Source organism: Xiphophorus hellerii, chromosome 21 (genome assembly GCF_003331165.1).
Source record: "Xiphophorus hellerii strain 12219 chromosome 21, Xiphophorus_hellerii-4.1, whole genome shotgun sequence".
In the NCBI taxonomy this organism is placed as follows: Eukaryota; Metazoa; Chordata; class Actinopteri; order Cyprinodontiformes; family Poeciliidae; genus Xiphophorus; species Xiphophorus hellerii.
In genome coordinates, this window is record NC_045692.1 from 12,463,140 (window position 1) to 12,485,519 (window position 22,380).

General features: G+C 37.8%; 1 protein-coding gene across 1 annotated transcript in view; it reads left to right on the plus strand.

The window, feature by feature from the left end:
• Positions 1-22,105, plus strand: part of jph1a (junctophilin 1a) — a 39,697-nt gene extending 17,592 nt beyond the window's left edge. The window contains exons 4-7 of the mRNA XM_032551172.1: positions 7,838-7,956; positions 16,542-17,275; positions 19,383-19,479; positions 19,651-22,105. Of these exons, the coding sequence (XP_032407063.1) occupies positions 7,838-7,956; positions 16,542-17,275; positions 19,383-19,463 (934 nt within the window). The 3' untranslated portion in view covers positions 19,464-19,479; positions 19,651-22,105. The remainder of the gene's footprint in view (positions 1-7,837; positions 7,957-16,541; positions 17,276-19,382; positions 19,480-19,650) is intronic.
• Positions 22,106-22,380: the final 275 nt, after the last annotated feature.

The window sequence follows — 22,380 nt, forward strand, 5'->3', positions numbered from 1 at the left end:
ATATAATGTATGATCTTAAAAGTTGTTTTTTTTATTGTTTTGATGCATTCCTTTACTTTCACATGTCTCCTATTAGCAAGCTAAACAGAGACCATCAGCGTTTAATTTACTCTCAGTAAAACCTAGCTGTTCTGTGAGAGCCTTAGAGGTTTCCATGTGCAGTGAGAGTCCAATTGGCAGTGGAAACATAAAATAGTGTACACTGATCCGAGCTGTCCTGTTCAGTTAGAATAAGGCATTAAGAGAACATTCATTAACAAAAAGACTCACGAAGACCAAGAAACACAAAAAAACAGGTCAGAGTTAAAGTGGTGAAGTTTAAAGCATTGTTAGGTTAAAAAGTAACATCCCAAGTTTTAAACATTTCACTGAGTGCTATTATCTGAAAATGAAAATAGTAACTGCAAACCCTATTTAGAGATGGCCATTCACCAAAACTGGCAAAGAAGGCATTGACCAGAGAAGCAGCCAAGTGGCCAAGGGTAATTCTGGAGGAGCTGCAAAGATCCACACTTATATGTGGGAAAATGTGCTGACATTAAGTATAAGTTGTGTTATTACAAATATGGTCTGCATGGAGGATTGGCAAAAACAGCATGTGATACAAAGCAAATATGTGGAGTAAAGTGGGTTTTTTTTGTTGTTTTTTTACCCCTCCAGGGGGTCTTTTTGTGAACTCTAGTGTCCCTTATACGATAGTAGGCTGACAGGAAACGGGGAAGGAGAGGGGGGAAGACATGCGGCAAATGTCGTCGGGTCCGGGAGTCGAACCCGCGACGGCCTGGAGTAAAGTGTTTTGATCAAATTGAAATACAGGACAACGCTGCAAACCACTGCAAGGGACATGAGAGGAATGAGGTCCACTTTTCAGCAGGACATCAAGCCTAACCATGGAATTGTTTAGATCACAGCATATCCAAGTGTTAGAATGGCCCAGGAACAACTAGACAAGGAATTACTAGACACGCTAAGAAAGGACTGAACCAAAGTAAAACAGAAACATAGCTGATCCAATCAAAGAAAAGGAACTAAGGAACACAGAAAGTAACAAAACTCCAAACCAACTGAAAGAACCCAAGATCCTGACAGAGACTGTGTTACTTTCCTTTACTTTAAATGTCTCTGTTGCTTGCTCCTAACTTCATCATACTTTTTCACTATATAATAGACCTACACATTAATTGAAAAAGAATGCATGACTAATGACCCTCACACTTTCTTTAAGGCCTTACATTAACTGCTAACAGGTAAAAGCTAAAAGTTAAAAGCTTTCTTAATTCCTAAGGTTAAAACAGCAGAGAGGTTCTTTTCACTGAACATTACATCTGTTTAATTTGTTTGGGTTTTTTTGTCTGTTTTACTTCATGCTTCGGTGTCATAACTCCATGATGTTTCTATTCATTTAAATGTATGCAACTTTTATTAGCTAACATTGCTTTGCCTGGTTCTGTTACATAATACTGCTTTCTAGGTTTGCCTAGCTTACAAAGAAATTAGGGTTTGAGTAAATGATAGAAAAAGGCAGGTTAACACCAAACTAAGCATGTCATAAGACAGAAAAAAAGTTACTGGGCATGAATACTGGCCAACATTTCTGCCGTACAGCCCGGGAGCTTTCTCTCCTGCATAAATTTAGCTTATCTCTTAATAACAGCCACTCTGTCTTCTGTTTAAAACCTAATTTGCTGTAGCCTCCACCCTCCAACCTTTACTGCCCCTGGTAATGTGAGCCCATAGTGTAGCCCAGAATTAATTCCTCAATAATTTCAGAGCCGGTTTTCAGCTAACTGCTAATGGTGTTAGACATGCTTGAGTAATCCTGAATTAGCAACATCCAGCAATTCAAATAGTGTGCCTGTGTCAGGACAGCTAAGTGCTAATTTGTGCTGATTGTCTGTCCTGATACCACAGAGGGCCCGGGAAATTATTTTTATAAAATATAGATCCAGTTTTCAGTTTCTAATAAAGACTAATTTGCTTCTGTGACTGAATTTGTCTGGTAGGACCGCAAGCATAATGTGACAAATGAAATAAAATAGGTGTTAAAAAAGAAATGTTCTTTCATTTACTTACATACTGAAAAGATTGGTACATGTCTTTTATTTTCTTGCGACTGTTTACTGTACCAGTGAGCATTCAAGTTACCATTTAGCTGGGGGAAAAGGATGGCATATTTAATGGAAAATGTATGTGAGGAAGGGGTAGAACAAGGTTTAAAACTGTGTCAGCATATGTGAAGGAGATTTCTCAAATAGGCCACAGCCTGGGGCTTGATGGACTGAATCCTCTCTCCAAGGAATCTACTGTATGCACACAGATAAAAAACTAAACCCAAACATAAAATACCTGCTTACTGCACTCAGATGGAAGAATGACAACCCTTAAAGAGGGGAGCACAGTATGGACTGGTGGGGACTAGGGTTTGAAATTTAACCCTTCAGTAAAATTAGAGAGGCTCCGGTGCATACCTCAGCTGTTCCGAGTGTCCAAGAGGGTTCAGAGCAGTGATCTGTCTTGGTTTCCTTCCCTTTTAAATTTTGACATTCTCTTTTATTTCTTTTCTGCTTTTTCTGAGTTCACCCCAACAACCTCCATTTTTTTGTTGGTTTTCAGAACATGTTTCGTCTTGACATAGAAACCAATGTTTTGATTCCACATAGAAAAAGTAATTTGTCCTACTCACCCTATGTTCATGTCACTATCTCAACACTGTTCATATTGTATTTATGTGTGATATTTTGCAGGTTCAGATACCTTGATTTGGTTGGCCCCAACCCCAGACCAGAGTGCTTGCAGAGTCCAAAGCTAAAGGGGAACAGGTGTTACTTTATATTCAAAGCCAGAGGGCATCGTGAGGCTAATGGCCTGTTTGACAAGTTATATAGCTTAAAACTTTTATTCAGAGGTCATCAGTGAGCTTGCACTTTGCTGTAAGTCAGATATATTCTTTGAATTGCTGATCAACATAATGTTTTCATAATTTGATCTCTAATAGATTATGTCTTAAACTGGTAAAAACATGGAAATATGTTTCAATGATGGATCCAATTTCATAAAGCATAACATGTCATTTCTCAGATCGATACATCAAAAACACACTTGTGGTTCTTTGAACAGAAAAAAAAATGCACAAAATCCATTAGAGGTATATGTATGACATCTGTGCTCTCAACATCCCCTTGTTGATAAGGAAATATCTGTATTTTGTTACCAGCTACTGTACTTGGTTTGCACTAATTGCTGGAATGGTAACTAGATAAGGAAAATGTTTAGTTTGTTTACCTTGACCCTTTAATATCAAGCATCTGATATTAAATGTGACTAAAGTGCACCCTGTGACTATGATTTAACTAAGCTAGGTGTGCTTCATGCTAAGGGAGCATTACCTTGGGCTAGCTTTGGCTTTGTGTTGGTCAGCTCCTGTCTTTGCATGCAAATCCCTTATTAATATCTAGATCATAGATATACTGTAGACATACGAGAGTAGTCTATATCTACTCTCGTCAAAAAAACAAACATGGGACTATGTGTGCTTTTTTAATTTTACCTTTTAAACAAGTTTTATAGGATACTGTCACACAAGGAGTTGTTTGGACCCACTTTCCGTTGACTAGAGTTTATTACCTGGGATTTTCTGCTTTGTTTGGGAAGCATGAAAGCTAAATCGAACTCTGGTACAGACGAAACAAGCTAGTCTAGTTCACCTTAAAGTGTGTGATTTGCTTGCAGTGGGAAACGCAATTGGACTATCCAGTGAACCAAAGACAGGGAGTGAACCTGCCACATTCATCTTATGAACAAAGCAACATGCCAGATGGCTCACTGCTTTGTCTGCTGCTCATACTGGGCAGCTTCTAGAGAAAATAGCAATTAGAATAGAACATAAAAGAAAAAAAAACATAGAATAGAACTTTAAAGTAAGAACAGAAACCACAATGCTGCATCATTTTTGCAATTTTGGTTTGCAGGGATGTGGTGAACATTTATGTGCTATGAGTGTATTCAGGTAAAGCAAAATATATTAACCTTTACAGTATTTCACCATAAACATTGTAAGAGCTAACAGTCAAGCTTTCAAAAAGGAATAGGCACTATGACACACCATCATTATCAGCTGTGCAAAGCTACTACTATTTTGCTTCACTGCTGTCTTTCAAGAGGGAATATGAGGGGAAAAAACTGCCTTCAAAAGGTTAAGTCCTAAAAATATTGACATACGAAATAACAGAAAAAATTGTAATAACATCTATGGTTTTTAAAGAAAAAGTCAAAACATTCAGTCTAGTGGACCAGAGTCTTAAGAAAACAGAATCTGAAACTGGAATCAGTCTGGCGAAGTGCACCTCTGTCTGTTACACTGTTGTTCACAGGAACTTGGACAAATTACTATCCTACCAGTATCCAAAATGTATTGCTTCTTTTATGTCTCAACCATCTCATTTATAGTGCATGCCAAGAACAAAACCAACCATTCCTTTCATTTCTTCCTTGCACATGCCTGTATTTTCTCACCTTTCGTTTCACCCCCTCTTGTCCCAGTGCTCTATCACACCTCCACTCCCATCATTTTCTGCCTGTCACCTCCCACCAGCAGACATCCTGTCTGGGAACAGTGTGCACCACTTCTTCGGTCTGTCCATGACTTCACTGTGCTCAGATTCTTTGGGTTGTGTCACGGACATTGCTGCATACAGTCATGCCTTTATGCAGCAATGAAAATAGCAGTAGAATTATATAGGTCCCTCTGAAAATGTGTGTGGCAACTGAACATCTGCAGCCTGTATCAATATCGTGATCTAACTGCAATGTTTTAAATTCAGTTTTTGCTGCTGGTCTATAAGATTACGAAGCTGTCCAGTCTGTAAGTAAATAGCCAAACTAATAAAATTTTTGCTACTACAGTAATTTGGAAGCATGTCCGACTCTGTAGCTGTGTTAAACATTTATTAAGCTCATGTTCTTGTCTGCAGCAGCTCCATGGTTTCCAGATATAACCACACAGCCTGAGTGTGTCTTTTGTCTTCGGGTGACTTCCCAACTTATTTCGGACTCTTTTGCGGCTCCTCATGCATTTTAATATTCTCACTGTCCAGTTTGTCCTAAACAAGATAGTCCAAAGTCCAAGGACAAGAGGGGTATTTTGAAGTAGAAGAGTCTGTCTAATGGCGAGATGCTCAGGGAGAGGAGCGGCCCACATGCAGACAGATGAGGGCAGACGTCAATAGCTTGCTGAAGGATTGAAAAAAAAAAAAAAAACGGGGAGCATTGATTGAAAGAAAGAAGGAGGGAGAGGAAGATGGATGAGCGGGGTTAATCAGGCCAGCTGGCACAGCAGTCGATACTTACAGTGATGCTAGAACTTTGCAGCTGCATCCTGTATTTCCTTGTTGTACATTCATGGAATATTATAGCACTCCAGTTTTAAATAAGTGCATTGTGCACATAGAACTCTTGCTGTTCATGTTATTGTTAATTTTTTTTTAATAAACCCCGAGGTACATATCTTTACCAAATACATAGTTAATCTAACACGGTCATAGCTCTTGTATTTAAATAGTATTATTGTTATTATTTGCTTTAAAAACATCTGCTTATTTTTTAGATGTTTTGTTGTTTTAAATGGTGCCTATGTCGCTCCTGTGCTACTGTCTTGACTAAAAATCCCTTGAAAAAACAATTTCAATGAATATTTGTTTCATTGTACCGTTATAGTACAGTACATCTCAGCACTGCTTATTGAACCTGAAAATATTCAGCTTTAAATCAAAGTTTTCTGTTGTACTAAGCGTGTGTATACAAAATCATGGCTCCGATATAAATAGGTGCTGGTCTCTTTAACCTTTAGCAAATTCATACCAATGTTTTATAACCTTACATTGTGATTTTGGTCTAAGCTCAGTTTTCTACACAGCCTTTTTACTGATGGTTTTTGGGGTTACTTCTTTAGTTTGGTATTTTGTTGTATTATGTAGATTGATAGTGAAGGAAAATGGCCTTGAGTTTATTTCCATTCATGGTTGTTTTGATCCCTGTTTGGCCTGTCAACTCTCAGAAAATGAGAACAATGTCTCATACAAGACATTTTAACCTCTAAGCAAACCCAAAATATTATTAAGTCAAAGATTGCAATTTTAGCACACTTAAACTTGAGTCTTAAGTTGCAAAAATAATAGCCTCAGACGTACTAAGGAGAAATTAGCTAAAAAGTCAGACTCAAATTTTGGGATATGAATCTTTTTAACAATCTTGCTCTCATGTAATTAGCAATGGGAGTGAGCTGGTAAACCATACTTCTGACATATATGTGCAAATTCTCCAGTGAAGGGGTGCTTTTTAATTACTTGCTGGGAACATTTGCAGAGTGTAAGTTAATAATGAATCTCAACTATCTGTTAATGTTTGAGATGTTTTATAAATATCACCAGCTCTGTGTTTAATGACGTTGATTCTTTTCAGGACTTAATAAATGTAACACATATTCCCTTGGAGTTAAGCAGGTGTAATTAGAAGCAAACTTTCTCAGCTTCCAGCTTTCCAAAAATAAAAGCATTTTGTCTTGGATTAATTAAAAAGTTGGACATTCTCACTGTTTCGTGGACTGCATTGTGCTTGAGCCTCTATTTGGTGCCTCACATCATACCTTGGCACAGAATAACTATTAGACTTGACAACAAACATTTCAAATGTAGATTTAGAACATAGTTTTGATGCTGGTTGATTTATTTTGTAGTTCTACATTAACCAATTTGCACAATTGTTCTTTAAAGAATACATCTTATCAGTTTTCAAACTTATTCACCGGCTTTCATAGAAGGGTCACCAGGATACAAAATATTTTTTTGAAGAAGATACATGCCAATGGGTCAAATTTGGCTTTAGGATTGCCAAATTTGATTGCATGTAGATGTTAATTTCAGAGTCCCTCAATGACTTGAATCTTGATTTAGACCTGGACTTGGAAAAAATTACTTCTGGACATCTTGAATGACCTGCTGGCATTCACAAAACCACAGTTCCTTACAGTCGATCAGGCAGGTGGTAGTAAATTGCTTTATTGATTGTTGGAGGTGTTAGGAAATGTCCATAAGGTAAGTAGAACTGACACACTGTCAGGCTAAAACGTATCATAAGGGAAGAGTCCTCTTTACAACATAAAACATCAGCTAAGAAAAAACAGCCCAAAATGCAGAGGTGCAAAAGCAGAAACCAGCAACAAATATAAACTGTGGTTTTATCATATTACTGTTGGATATTTTTGTTTTGTTTTGTTTTATGTTCACCTCTATTTTTTTTCAAACATTGCTTTGAATGTGTAATTTTATGTTTTATAAAAGACATTCTCAACATATTTAGTTGCTTTTCTGCTTCTTACGTTATTCTGTAGTTGTACAATGCACTACAAATCTAAACATGCACTCTCGTACCTACCTGTGTGTGTTTTTCTACCCTCTTTGGGACCATTTCTGATAGCCCAGTGCAGTGCTCCAGAGTGCATTAAGCTCTTGCTAGGCTTTGGCTTTGCTCCATTTGGAAAATCAGGATTTGGATTTCAGATGGCAACACAAGCGAAAGTGTTATGTTATCCAAGAGGGAAGGGTTGAGTTGTACAGCTTAGTGTGAAGTGAGTAGAAAGGGGAAAAAAATAAGAGAAAAAAATGATAACAGAAGAAAGCAATTTATTCTGAAAATTGTAGCACATTTAGTAACTGTCAAAAAGCATTTTTGCTCTAATAGAAAGGAATCATAAATGTGTTTGACTAACTATTTCTACTGGAAACTTCAACCAATATTCTGTGCTTGTAATTTCTAATGTTGTTGTTCCTTGTGTTGACTGCAGGACGGCCCACGCCAGGACAAAAAGCGAGGCAGCAGAACAAGCCTCCATCTCTGCCGTGCATGAGTCGGAAATTGCCAGGGCGGTTGCCAGGGAGCTCTCCCCCAACTTTTACCAGCCAGGTAACATTTTAAAACAACATTTCATACACAGCATGCAGTATGTGTCCTTTTAGCGCAAACTTTTGCTTCATTAGCAGCCAGTGGTTCGCCATCCTCTGTGTTCTTACCGTAACTTAGTGTTGGCAACATGTTTGAAGTGCAGTCAACTCCGCAATGCAACCAGAAAACAACTTAAGAAATGATCTTGTCTTCCTTTAACAGGAAGAATTTCTCCCTCTTAAACATTTTTTTTTTAACAGGGAGAAATTCAACCACATTGGGAGGGGCCTAGGCATGGATGGTCTGTTTAAAATCATACAACAGCAGAATTCATAGTTTCATTTATTATGGCTAGTCATCCAGATCCGAAGGCAGCAAAGCTTATCCAGACCATCACATGACCACCATCAGTCATCAGTGTGTTTAATGGGCCATTCACTCTTGGGAAGATTCACTACTTTTCATGTTTTCTCCAATCGTGAATAATATCTCTCACTGTGGTTCTCCGGCGTCTCAAACCTTAGCGGTGCATTTGTCAGCCTAACTAGACGTACGTCAATGACCTTGTTTCTCACCTGTTCTTGTACTTCTTTAAATTAAAGCATGATGTGTTGCTTTTTGAGAACTTTTAGTCTACTATGTGTTGTCACACAGGGCCTGTTTATGGGATTTCATGATTCTGCATTTCACGAAACGATCTGTAGGGGAAAAGGTGGGCTGCTTTTTCACATACGACAAAGTTGGTTTGGAAGACTTTTTCTCTCAAGAAAATAACAATTACACAGGTTTTTCTATTTAATTGTGTTACCTTTGTTTGATATTAAATTCTCTTGAATCATCTGTAGTACTTTCAGTGTAACAAAAGCAAACACATAATAAATCTTAGGGGGATAAACACAGCACTGTAGCTTACAGAAAAACAGCAGCTGATGGGGCTTTGAGACACACTGTGTTCCTTTGTGGCTTTCCAACTCAAGTCCAAACATTTTTAAACACATGGAGTAACCATGCCCGGATCAAGCGAGCATTCATAAAAAAAAACACACACCAAACAAAGCTGGCAAGATTGATTTCTCTTCCACTCCTTTAAAATTCTTTATTGAAACTGTAGAAGACTAAAGCAGGGATAAAGCTATGCTGACAAGGTCCCAGTTGGTTAGCACTCTTGGACATGAAAACCATCTATCCAGAGTCAAGCTGCAGGTGCACCGTGGGGTTAAGGAGGTCAGTGGCTTTGGTGTAATGCAATACTTTTCTTGTGGCTAAATTCGTCCCACCATTTGCGTGGCCATGCACGTAGAAAGGCAAGGTTTTCAGTCATTGTAGTGTTGAAGCACCGTTGTGGTTGTGGGATCTGGTTTTGCAAAGTTGCTAATGGTAACTGCAATCTGTAAGCAATCTAATGTAACTCTTACGATCTCTGTTTCTCTAAGCAACACATTTGTCCATGAAATTCAGAATTTATGAGACTTGTTAACAAGAGGGAAGTGGGTTTCTGTGCACATTAGCGCTTTTCACACTGACTATTTGAGCTTGTTCTTGAGCTTCTGCTTGGAAAAGAGATTGGTGTCCCGGCTGTGTGATTAAACAGTCAAGACACTGAAGACAAATTCGAACACTACAATAAAGGCCTGTTTGTTTATACTAAAACAGGCCACTATTCTTTCTGAATGGCAGCTTTTTTCTACCCTGCTCTCAAAGGCTTGTTGTGATTGAAAGAATTGCTAAAAATCAATGCAAAATAAAAGGATGGACGCATTTTTGTTCCTTGATTTTCTTTCTGACTGAAGAAGCATAAGGAGTGGTGGAAATGGAACCCTTCAAAGGTTTCCTTCTACTTATCCCATGCGGTTCTCACTTTTCCTCTGCCTGACAGTTTAACAGGCATACTGCCTTCAAAGCATAGGGTGTCATTTCAGCCCTATTTAGTCTTTTTACAGGGTAGACTGAGCTTTACAAAGTAGCAATAGATATATAATTCTATGTAAATTACCAAGTTGTGTATTTTTTTAAAGTTGTGAAGCAACTGAGGTCAGAGGTGGGACATAAAGGGGCAGAAGTCATACAAAAGAGCATTTTCATGGAAGCATCTTGATGGATGTTGGATGATATTTGTGTGTTATTTAAAAGGCAAAAAAAGTAGTTTTTTGTTTTTGTTTTATCAAACTTATACATTAATGTACTCTATGTCAGTACGCATTATCTGATCTGATGAATGCATTTACAAATGATTCAATAAATACTTCCTACAAAACAACACCCCCACCTTCAGCATGGTTTACTGCAATAATTAGCTGTAGTGCTAGCAATATTTTTTGTCCTCTGTTTTTAAGCTAATGAATGAAAGACTGATGAGCTTTCACTACCATCTAAATATCAGTAATTAATTTTTCTCCTATTAATCACATTATAGCATTAGTTTGGAGTTCATGACACAATGACAGGCTGCCATGACAAAACTTGTTTAGTGGAATAATGTTTTACAGTACAAACAGACTTCTCTCACTACAGATAGCGCTTTTAAATCTCTGGGTTAGGTGTTGTTCTTTTATTGCTCTCAGACAACATTTCTCTTGAATTTGGCCATCTCATTGGTCAAATATCTATATTGATCATCCACATATGACATCACAGTTAAGCTGGAGACTGAGATATCATTACTTCCTTTTGGGCTGGTCATTGTGTCATACATTGTTGCATCAGATTGGTATTTCATGTATGACAAATCCCTTTTTGGCAACCAAAAATGAAAGCGAATACAGCTTGTGTTAGTTATGAGTTTTGAACACAATTGAACAAGAAATGCAATTGTGCAAAAGCGCCAAAATTCTCTTTTGTAGCTTTTTTTTTTTAAAGCTACTCATTCTGTGAATTTATCTAAACCACTAGGATTATATGTTTGGTGTTAATCTTTTCCCTATTCTGCCTGAAATAGAGCTAAAATATTCAGAGAAGCAATGCCACGCCTTTTTGTTTATTTTTATTTACTGTGTAAGATCAATGCTATCTTCGGCCCCAGCCCCCTTCCATTTGGTCAAATATATTTAGCCCTATGAGCAAGCAACTTTTGGGCCTTTTCCAAAAGCCACTACAAAATAGTAGGTGACATACAGATTGACAATGGGACCCATTCAAGCATGTCGCTGTCTAAGCCACAGCAATGGCCAGTCAAGGCCAGAGACATCCTGTGGCTTGTTTGTGTTGTGGAAAACAGTGGTCATGCCTGGCAGGCTGAGTGTTCTCCATATCCACGTGTGGGCGTGTGTGTGTAAGTGTGTGCAGGGAGAGTGTCCTTGCCTTATAAGTCGGATCATGAATGAGAGAGTGGCCGATGTCATAATAATGTGCAGTGCAGGATGACATATGAGCCGGAACATTTAAACGTTCAGTTACGTAAGCTTGTCTGTTAAGTCCAGCTGAAAGCCGAACACGCACCTGCAAATAACCAAACTTATTCAACGTATGTTAATTTGTTTTGTTTTTGCAGTATAAAGGAAGTTGCATTACTACAGCTTATCAATATTTCTGGTTTGTCTCTGTGCTGGCTTTTCATGTGTGAATGTAAACATCCCGTATTTGCAGCTTCCTGGGGGCAAAATGTAATGCTACTCCCACACAAGTTTACTTACAGAGAACATTAAAATATATATAGTGTGAAAAAATATTCAGAGTGAATTCAATCAGAATAATATGACTTTTCCAGTGTAATATGACTTCCTCCCTAAATGCACACATCTTCATCCTTCAGTTTCAACTATGTATCCATAGTTGTAACTATATTATTCATATCTCTTGTTGTTTGTAATTAGCATTTCGGACTCATGGCAGATTATCACTAAGATTGGGACTATGCACTTCAAAAGGAAAGAGAGGGTCAAAGCAAATAGGACCCTGACCTTTCCGATTGATTCACACACACACAGCACCCTGGAGGGGGAGCAGTGGGGGTTTTCTGGGCGTGGCCTGTGGCGTGACGTTAATTGGGCTATATTTGGTGCTGATGTGTGCTCACAGAGGTCTAATGGAGACATAGTTGAAATCCTTATGCACTGAGAGGACTTTGCTCCAGCGCTCGCACAGCAGCTGTTCCTTCCTTCAGCCGCTCACCAGAGAGACGGGTGGGGGTCGGGAGTGGTTTGGGAGGGGAGGGCAAGAGAGATCCTGCTCCACCCTTTATGACCCTGTCAAGGTGTACTTGAACCAGGTGGGGTCATAAAAGCCACTAGCTGTCAGGGCTAAAAGGCAGACACGAGAGGGTGTTGCTGTGTATTCATAGCAGCAGATGGTACATAAGTTTTCACTCAGCAGTTTTTCCTTAAGTTAACTTAACACAGAAACTTCTGATGACTTTCAGGAAAACAGAATGTAAAGTGAATTAATGAATAGCCTACTTAATTCTTTTCCATATATCATATTGCAATTTTGTTTTTGAATCTACTAATTAAACCTGTTGAAATAAAACCTTAGCCTTCATTATTGGGATATTGTCATTTCCAGAAACATTCAGGAAATGCTTGTTCCCCACTGTTGACCTTTTTTAAATTCTCCAATTACTTAACAATAATTTATTTCAATTGTCTTGTAACTCTTCACATACCCATACACAAGAGAGTGGCTCTCAATATTCTGTACTCCTGTATCTAAATGTCAGGTTTTTGTGACGGAAAAGTAGGATTGATCTTTTTCAAGCTACTCCCACATGAAATAGGAAATTTCACTGGTACAACCAAACTTAAAAAAAAACACAAAAAGAAAAAAAGTGAAAAATAAAGAAATTACGAACTCACCCTCTTTTGTTTATTTGGATGCAGGCCTACCACTATGATCCGGAGGAGAAAAAAAGTATCTTCATCTTTAGCTTTCTAGCGGCAACCCAACTAACAGGTCATAACTAACAGGCATTTGTAGTTTTCAAATATTTTTTATCTGCTTCAACAAAAAACCTAGTTCCATTTGAAGGAAAAACCCATATCATGATGCTGCACCCACCATGGTTCTCTGTGGCATTTTTAAAATATTGTTCCATGTGTATTTTTGACCGACCTACCTTGTAGGCAGAAATTCAATCTGTGTTTCAACAGATTCCCACATTCTCCCACAAGATTTTAGGTAATTTAAACCAAGCCCGAATGTTTTCTTTGAAAGCAAAGGCTTCTGTTATACAGTTCTGCTCCTTTGTCCAAACATATAAAGAAAACAGGAGGACTGCTTGGAAACTCCTGCTGCTCCTTCACTGTTGCTGTTGGCCTCTTTGCAGTCTTCCTGCCTAGTTTCTGTATTGCAATCCATTTCAGAGACACTTCCCATATTTGATCCAATTATTGAGCACTGTCAGTGCTAAAAAACTGCATGTGTTTAAAAGAATGGGGATTTTTTGTTTTGCAGCCTTCTCCTGACTGATGCATTTGGATGACATACTTTGGAGCCAGTGTAACCTCTCTCAAATTAGGACTTTAGTTAGCGAACAAACAAATAAACAAATTAACTACACTTTAAAATCATTTATTATAGTCTTGCTGTTTCACTTAAAAATACATTTGGCAAAAGCACACTATGAGATCCACTCTGTGTGTTCGTGTGACAGGAAGGATATGCAGTCCTGTCCTCCCATCTGCCAGTTGGAGTAGGAGGTTTTAGGAAACATCTAAGTAGATAAAGTTGACAATTTTTTTAATTTTATAATGTATTTGAATAGTATTATGCAACAATATTTCATACAAACATATAGAAATTAATTTGTTAGGTTCTTGATCTGAATGAATTATGGTGACAGTGAATACTTTTCTACTCAGATGTGAATAGCTGCTGCAAATGACAAATTCTACTTTAAACTTTTACTATTTCTCACAAAAATGACACACAATGTAGTTTATTTTTGGGTAGGATTATGTTACCTACTTATATGGACCATCAGAGTGTGCCAGTCAGCTATGTCATAGGGTGATCAAAATCAAGAACTGTGAGACTTTATTTTATTTCTGAAAAGTGGTCAAAATTGCTCCATGGTTGTTTTTAAGTTACATAAGTGGATGATATATCAAATTATTACAAAACAAAATGGCACAGATCTGTGTATAATAACTTTAACCAAAAAGGTGCTGTGAATAAAAGACAGCATAACTCTATATATGGGGAGAGCATGTGGACTTCAATTCCAAGAAGGTGATATTCTATTTGCCGTACTGTACCAACAAACCTCTTAATATCAAAAATTTACCATGAGGCAGTGGAGGAGAAATATATTTTCTGGTTACTGTTGTCTCCTAGCCTGACAAGGCTGCAGGGAAGCCCTGTCATCTTTGATAAAGCAAAAACAGGCCTGTGTAGGTGTTTGATTGTCAGCTCTTCAAGAAAAACAGAACTTAAGCTGTAAATACCAGTAACAGTAATTTACACAGTGTCCTATAATATGAAATGATGAAAAACAGGCTGCCTAGGAATGGCTAGCTGAACTCAGTCTAATGCCCACTGGCAACAGACGTGAAATGCAGGCAGTGTACTTCTTCCTGCTGTGTTTGCGTGCGCCCACACACATATTTATATATAAATTTTCATGTTTTTATTTTTGTAATTTTTTTAAAGCTTCTCTCTTTTTAACTGCCATTCATATCGTATTAAGGTCAGGAGGAGTTACACTGGGTCATAAAGGGCTGATCTGTTATGTTTTGTACAGTTGTATGATTGCCCACATTTGTGCATGAGGAGCAGAGAGTGCTCGTATGTTGGTAAGAGTGCACTGGGGCAGAAAATGTGCCGTGGATTAACATAAGCAGAACTGGCAAACTGCTGCAGCTTAGACAAAAGCTTGAATTCTAGTAAGCTTAAAGAGGCAACAGTGATCTGAAGAAGAAATATAGAAAATTCACTTTTTGAGATGAATATCTTATAATATTGTTGAAATGTGTAATCGTGCAATTTCATTTAAAAAGTAAAATCTCTAATATGAATTCATTACATACAGAGTATTACATTTGAAGCATGATGTCGATGTGGTTTCATTACTCTTCCTCTTGACAATATGCTATAGTTTGTCTATGGAGTTTGTATGGGGCAGCTTTGCTGACTTATCAAGCACAGTGACATTTATATTATTAAATTGATTATAGGTGCTTTCGGTAGTTCTTGCTTAAAAATAAATCAGCATCTCTAGTAAGGTTGTCACCAGAGGGAAGTGAAATGCTCTATAATGATCTTGAAGCTCTGGACTCCAGATTCAGTACATGTCTTGTGAATCTCCTTCAAACTTTAGAATGGGCTTTATTTTACAATCCTCTCAAGACTGTGGCCATCACTGTTGGCAGGGTGCCTTCTCCATACCACACATTTTCCTTCCACCAAACTTCCTATTACTGTGCTCAGATACAGCCAGCCTCTTCAGCAACTACCCTTTGGGGTTTCACATGTGTTCTGTGGCAGTGATTGGACAATAGTCAGAACATAGCATTTCTTTATTATAGAATAATTTTAATAAAGTAGTGTTCTAAGTTCTGAAAAACTGAAATTTGGTTGTAATACAGCTTGAGCTGCGAGGTGGCAAAGTTGTTTGCAAGGACATTGGACATAGATGGTGGATAGATGCATTAGTGTTTGATTTTTATTAGCTGTAACCCATAATAATCAAAATTAACAGAAATAAATGCTTGAAGTATAATACTCTTTTAGTAATAACTTTTCTATGGTATATGAGTTTTATACAGTATTTCCGGTTGAGTTACTGAAATAGATTAACTTTTCAATCAAATTCTAATTTGCAAGATAACTAAATGAACACATTCATTTCCTATCCAGAGGATGTAAAATCAGCTAAAAAATTTTAAAGCAAACGTTTTTCTGTCTTTTTTCCTCTGTTCAAGTTTGTATGAATCATATTAGAATAGTTGCCATGAAAGCATTCGACCTGAAAGCGTTTGAGGCTACAGGGGTCGTTTAAATGGTGAAAACCATCTAGAACATGCTTGGAACCCCCCCACAGGAATCTGTCCCCAAACAGAGCGAAATTACTCACTCCCGCCTGTGGAGCCGTAACTCTTATTGAGCTATGGTGTGAAATTAAGCTGGGGAGATATGTTAAGTCCCACAAATGTTTACATGTCCCTCCTTTCTTTTTGTACTGGGTCTTGGTCGTGGCAGTTCAAAAACAAATTAGGAATGCTCATAGCTGAAAGGTAAATGGAGATTATGAGTACAGGAGGCCCCCAGTACTCCACAATAAGACTGTTTACACAGATATAGGACTGGATATACTGACCACTTTCATTTTGATATTTACATACCAGCTGTACAAAGTGTATTGTAGTAAGAAATAAGTACATATCTATGTTCCTCTGAAGCTTTTTTAAACCTAATAATTAATTGAATCAATTCCAGTTGAGCAAATCAAAAAAGGCTAATCAGTCTTTGAAACCTTTCTCTCCTCTTCATTTGATTTCATGGCTTTTTTAATATTAGTTTTATTTGTCAATTATACAAAATAAATTCTAAATGAAATGGTATCCCTACGGTTGTAAAAGTTACAATTGTATTTTCTTGTGCCATATTCCCAGTAATCATTCAAAGTGAACTGAGGGTCCCATAACAATGTGTGTTATTTCTTTTTCCCTTCTCAGGACCAGACTACATAAAACAACAGTCAAAAGAACCAGTGGAAATTAAAGAGGTCCCTGTTGAAAAGAAGGAAGAATCCCCACATGATTCTCCTCACTTTTACCGCAAAGGCACAACTCCACCCCATTCTCCTGTAGCTAGTCCTGCAACCACTCCTCCCCCCTCACCTGAGACTAAGAAGAAGACTGGCCAGATTGGCAACAGCATCAGCCACAAACCAAGCAAAGAGGAAAAACCATCCCGCAAGATAAGCAAAGAGGAGAAGTCCAGTTATAAGGCCAGCAAGGATGAGCGATCTAGCAGGAAGCTAAGTAAAGAAGAGAGGCTATCCTTCACTGATGGCCCCAAGACTTCTCATACACACATTGAGGCTCCTCCTAAACCAACTAAAGTTCAGCAACCGGCCCCAGCAACCGCTCCCCCTGTGCAGCCTCCTACTGTTCCAGTCAATGGCCAGCTACACTCTGAATATCACAGTTACTACGTTAAAGCCACTCCACGGGGCCCTCCACCTCCTGAGCCTGAAGAAGTGGAAGAAGAGCCTAGTGCCCAAGCTCTGGCACGTCTGCCCCCACAACCTAAGTCTTTCAGCACCCCTACCCCTACTCCTAAGCCACCTTCCATTCGGGACAGCAAGAGCGACCCAAAACTCAGGAAGCAAGATTCCCTAAAACCAAAGAGCCTTGCAGACACAAAGAAAGCAAGCATGGAAATTGCGGAAAGCACAGAAGAAACAGTACGTATACTGTAGCTTAACCAAAGTTCATGTTGGCTATTGTTGACCAGATGAAAAAAATTGACATGACAGTACCTGAAGCTAAATTTTATATAATAACATTCAAATGCCTGAGGCTAAGATGATATATGTATTTTTAAATAATTTTCCCAATTGGCTTTTTAAGATAAAAATGGTGCTGCCTACCATTAAATGTTTCATACCAGCCATTTTAGGGGGCGTTCCATACTCCCATTTACAAACAATGATTAAAATTAATTATATGTTTTACTTGTAACTTACTGTAGGGACACATAATTACAGTGTCTCACACTTCACAGATTTCTTTTCTGTTTGATTTTGTCAGACTAAAATGTTTCTGAACATCATCAAAGATAAACAGATTAAGTACAAAATTGAGTTTTAAAACAATTTCATTTGCTAAGGTATAAAAGCTATCCAAACCAGCCTATCCACATATGAAAATATTATTGACCCCTTTGGTAAATATGGAATATACTGTAATTAGTGACCATTTGGTTTAATTTCTCTACCCACACCCATACCTCATTGCCATGGGTGTGGGTAGAATCAGGAAATGATCTAAATCCAACATGCCTGACATCTATCCACCTACGAATGGCTATAAAGCCATTTTTAGGCTCCAGGAAGTAAGAGACCCACAGTAAGACTCATTATCCACAAGTGGAGAGAAGAGAACACAGATACACATCTAAAGCACTGCAGACCTCAGCTACCTCAGTGAAGGTCAGCTTTTATGATTCATCAACATGTAAAAGACTAGACAAAAGGGGGTGAAATCCAAGCCAAAACCACTGCTGGCAAAAAGAACACAAAAGTCCATCTGAAATTTGCCAACAAGACTTCCTGGTGATCCCCAAGACATTTGGTAAAAATATTTTGTAGACTAATGAGTCAAAAGTGGAACTTTTTGTTTTTGTTGTACCATAAAACTAGCACAGATTCTGCATGGGCCTTATTTTCTCCTTCATAACTTGAACAAAGAATTCTGCTCTTTAGCAGATTATCATGAACAAGAATATCTGGCCATCAGTTTGTGACCTTAAAATTAAGAGCACACACCAGCAAGTCTGTAAAGTCAATGCTTTGGAGTGGCCCAATCAGACTGAAGTCTGGATTTAAGTCCAGTATGACTGTAGTATGACTTCAAACAGACTATTTGTCCACAGTGAAGGACTGGGTCAGTGTTATAGCTGGGATTGAGTCAAAAATAGTCAATCAGTTGTTAGCTGTAGGACGATTACTTTTTCACATAGGGTCAGGATGGTTTTGGACAGCTTTTACCTTTATTTGAAAACCCATTTTTGTACAGTTTGTCATATTCTTTGTCATGTGAAATGATCTGAAACATTTGTGTGAGACAAAAATATTTTAAAACTTATTATGGATGACATTTGTAATTTTTCCACAGGGCAAACTAAGTTTACATTTAAAGGGCAAATGTTATGTCTGCATCATGAATTGAAGGGATTAGTTACATTACCCAAGATTTAGATTTTACTACTGCTGTTGATATGTGTAACAATTTAATTTGAATAACCTATACCAATTTATTAAACAGCGGTACCACAAGTGGGGCTTGAAATGTTAAAACACCTAAGTAGGTGATTTTTTTACATGAACACAATATAAAGGGTGTAAAAGGAATAGTGGGAATAAAGGTACTGAACAAGGGAAACTTTCAAATATGCTAACTTTGAAAGTTAGCGTGTTTGGACCCCTTTTCAAGCTAATCACTAGCTCAATAAGCTAACCACAGGTAAGCAATTTTAGTATTGTATTTAGGAAATATGATAAATATAACTGATGCTATATTTAATATGGGGGGAAAATTCCCCCCATATTAACTGATATGTGAAACTATTTCTTGCAGAAGCCAAGTGACATTTAACTTTTGTGTTCTTTTTCTGTGCCATGCTAAGGTACTAGTTGCTAGCTAAAGCTTAATTTTAACAAACAGGCAAGACTGCTTTCAATCTTATCAATTACATACTGATTAAATGAAATGAATGAAAATTGTTTTTTTCCCATTTTTGGGGATGGGGGTGTTGCTGTTATAGACTAATGTTATTTTTTGTTTTTGCAGGGTCCTAACTCAATCCTTGTTGCTATGGTAATGCTGTTGAATATTGGCCTTGCAATTATATTTGTCCACTTTCTGACATGATGATATTGTTTCTATGGTAAGTTAACTTATGTAGAAGTATTATCTTTAATAGTTCCGCTCTATGGCGGAAAATAACCCAGACATGATAATCTGTGCGTGCCATACAAAGATGTCCTTTTTTTTTATTTGTGTACATATCTGAAATGTGACAAGGGGCCAATTAAATCCAGACTGTTCTACATTGCAGTGAAACCATGGCAACTGGTACAGTTGCATTGCCGGCCTTGAAAAGTGAAAATGGCGCCAGAGAAACGGGGGCGGCCGGAGGTGTTTAGGAATCAGCATGACACCGAAGAGAATGAGGAGAGAGGCATCACTACTATCAACCTGTCTTTGGCCCTCTTTAGGGCCAACCCTGTCAATTAGCACTCCTTTGGCTTCTGTATAAGCAGAAGTGAAATGTTATGTCTAGTGAGTTTAAAAAAAAAAATGAAGAAAAAAAAAGTGAAAACACAACCAAACGTACAAAGTATGAAAAAAGAAGTTCTTGAAACCTACATGTGTGCTGACCCAAGCTCAGGTCTCTGTAGCCCACTCTCACTGCCTTGGCAGAGATAGTAGTGGGCTGACGGACCTTGCTGGAGGAGTGCGGAGATGCACTTTTAGTTGACGGGAGCAAACAGCTGCCTTTCTATTTTGCCATCTGACGTTTTGATGGGGAGATGTGAGCCCAGCCCCAGGGCGGCCAAGAGAGCGATAGTGAGACAGAGAGACAGGGGGACGGGGGGGCGATGGTGTTGGTGGATGGGGCTAGGGACTTGGTTGTTTGGAGGGTTTTACTGGGGTTCAAGCCACTCTTGCAAGAGCAAACCGTGCATGACCGTTGCCAGCCGTCAGTGCTTGCACGGTCACTAGCCAGTCTTACTCTGTTAATCCAAACATCCCTGCAGCTTTCTCAAGCTCCATCCATTGTAATCCAGGATACACTGCTTTTGAAACACTCCCCATGCATGGTACAGTTTTAAATTTTTTGTTTGTTGTTCTTATGTAGCTTTTTGTTCACTGTTGTCCTCCAACTGTTGGTTACCTGCGTTCTTGTAGAAACTTTGTCAGAGAATGAGTAAAATAATTGTTTTTTTTTCCCCGTTTTATTTAAATTTTACTCATTTCTACCAGTTGAGCTGTAATTTGACATTACACATCCATGTTTCTGAAAGTGCAATATGTTTATTTTTTTGTCAAAGGCTTATAATCTATTTTGCCAGAGATAGTGTTATGCTATTCTAATAAAAATCAATTTTTATTTGTCAAACACAGGTGATTTGAATAGCCTGTTTTTTTTTTTTCTTCTTTTTTTAAATATGGCATTCACTAATGGCAGGAATTGTGATGATGAACTTGGTTTATTCTTGAAAAGGCAGATAGCTCTGTGAGAGTGAAGTAACAAATGTCTTATATTATTTATGAAATGAGAAGAGAAAAGAATATATTTTATTGTACATGCCTACACCCTTCCGCTTTAATGAAGTTTGTTATTCGCTTTCACTGTTTCACGCCACAACTGAGATGCAAAACCACAGCTTCCCGAAGCTGCTGGAGTAAAAAAGGCCCAGCCGTGCATGTGTATGAGACTGGATTTTGTGGACAGTGGAACTTTATTCAGGTTTAGACCATGGGGAATGTGGATCCAGGGAGAAGAAGATATGCCTTTAGAAGTCTTTAACAGTGCTACTGTTTACCTCAAAAGAGATGAGGAAGGGAGGGAAGGGAAATAGATGCCATCCTTGTCTTAACTCTATTGTAGATGGGTTAGGGGGGGAGATGTTTTGACTGTTGTCGTCACCTGAACCATGCTTTTGACTTGCTTCATCGTAGCTGCTTGTAGTCTTTGTTGCGGATATGGCATGAGTTTCTTTGATTTCCAAAGTGGTTATTTATATGGTGGACATTTTACTATCACCTCTACCAAGATGGAATATTTATTCATTGTACAACTGATGTGTTTGTTTAAACATTGGTCATCACCAAAAAAAAAGGGCTTAAAATATATATATTTAGGTTTTAACAACTGCAAATCTGTTCCGAAGGTTAGATTTGATTGTTGTCAAAAATTAAAATGAGCAACAAAAAACAGTTTGAACAATTCTTGAACCAGTTTGGCATTTGGACAAACTACTGGAAAACATACTACTGAAATTTAGTCGTAATATTCTATAGACAATAAAAATAAGTGAAGACTAGTCTTTTAGAAGGTTTAACAGAACAGCCTGTTGGATATTTTTTTGAAATACAACATTGCATGTTGGAGAAATTTCTATATAGATTATTATATACTGTTTGTAAGGATTTTTACAGAGCACAATCCAGAATCTGGTATGAGTCGGTATTTTTCTAACAATTTGCACATCTGTATTTTGACAATGAAGATAACTTTTGTTTGTAATTGGTAATGTAATGCACATATGATAATGTTCGAAAGTGGAAAAAAACATAGATATTTTATTTCTAATTGGTCATACTGTATGTACCATTTGGGGATGTGAAGGGCAGATGTACTTGTTTTGAGGATTTTATGAAGAAAAAAAAAACCTGTGGGAGAGTTTTGATATGTTAAGATTCACGATACCCCACTGATTTGTGCAAAGTCTTTGGAGATGAACTTATGTGTATAAAATAAAGTTATTATGCCTTGTTAAACAGAATGATGCATTTATTGGGTATTTTTTATTACCATCACTAGTAGAATCATAGCTGCCCTCCTCACAGAGGAGGCTTTTAAGCTTTTGTTCTGTTTTTGTAAATCATAACATTGTCCTTTATTTATATCATGCACAGTAAAGACCTATATCAACTTCTTTGGTGAGTATTTCATCTTGTAAGCCATTTTGTCCAAGTGCTTCTCAATGGACCAACATTTTCTACCTTTCTTCTTATAAGAGCCTAATAAAGTTAGAATATTCTACCATCTTACTTTCAT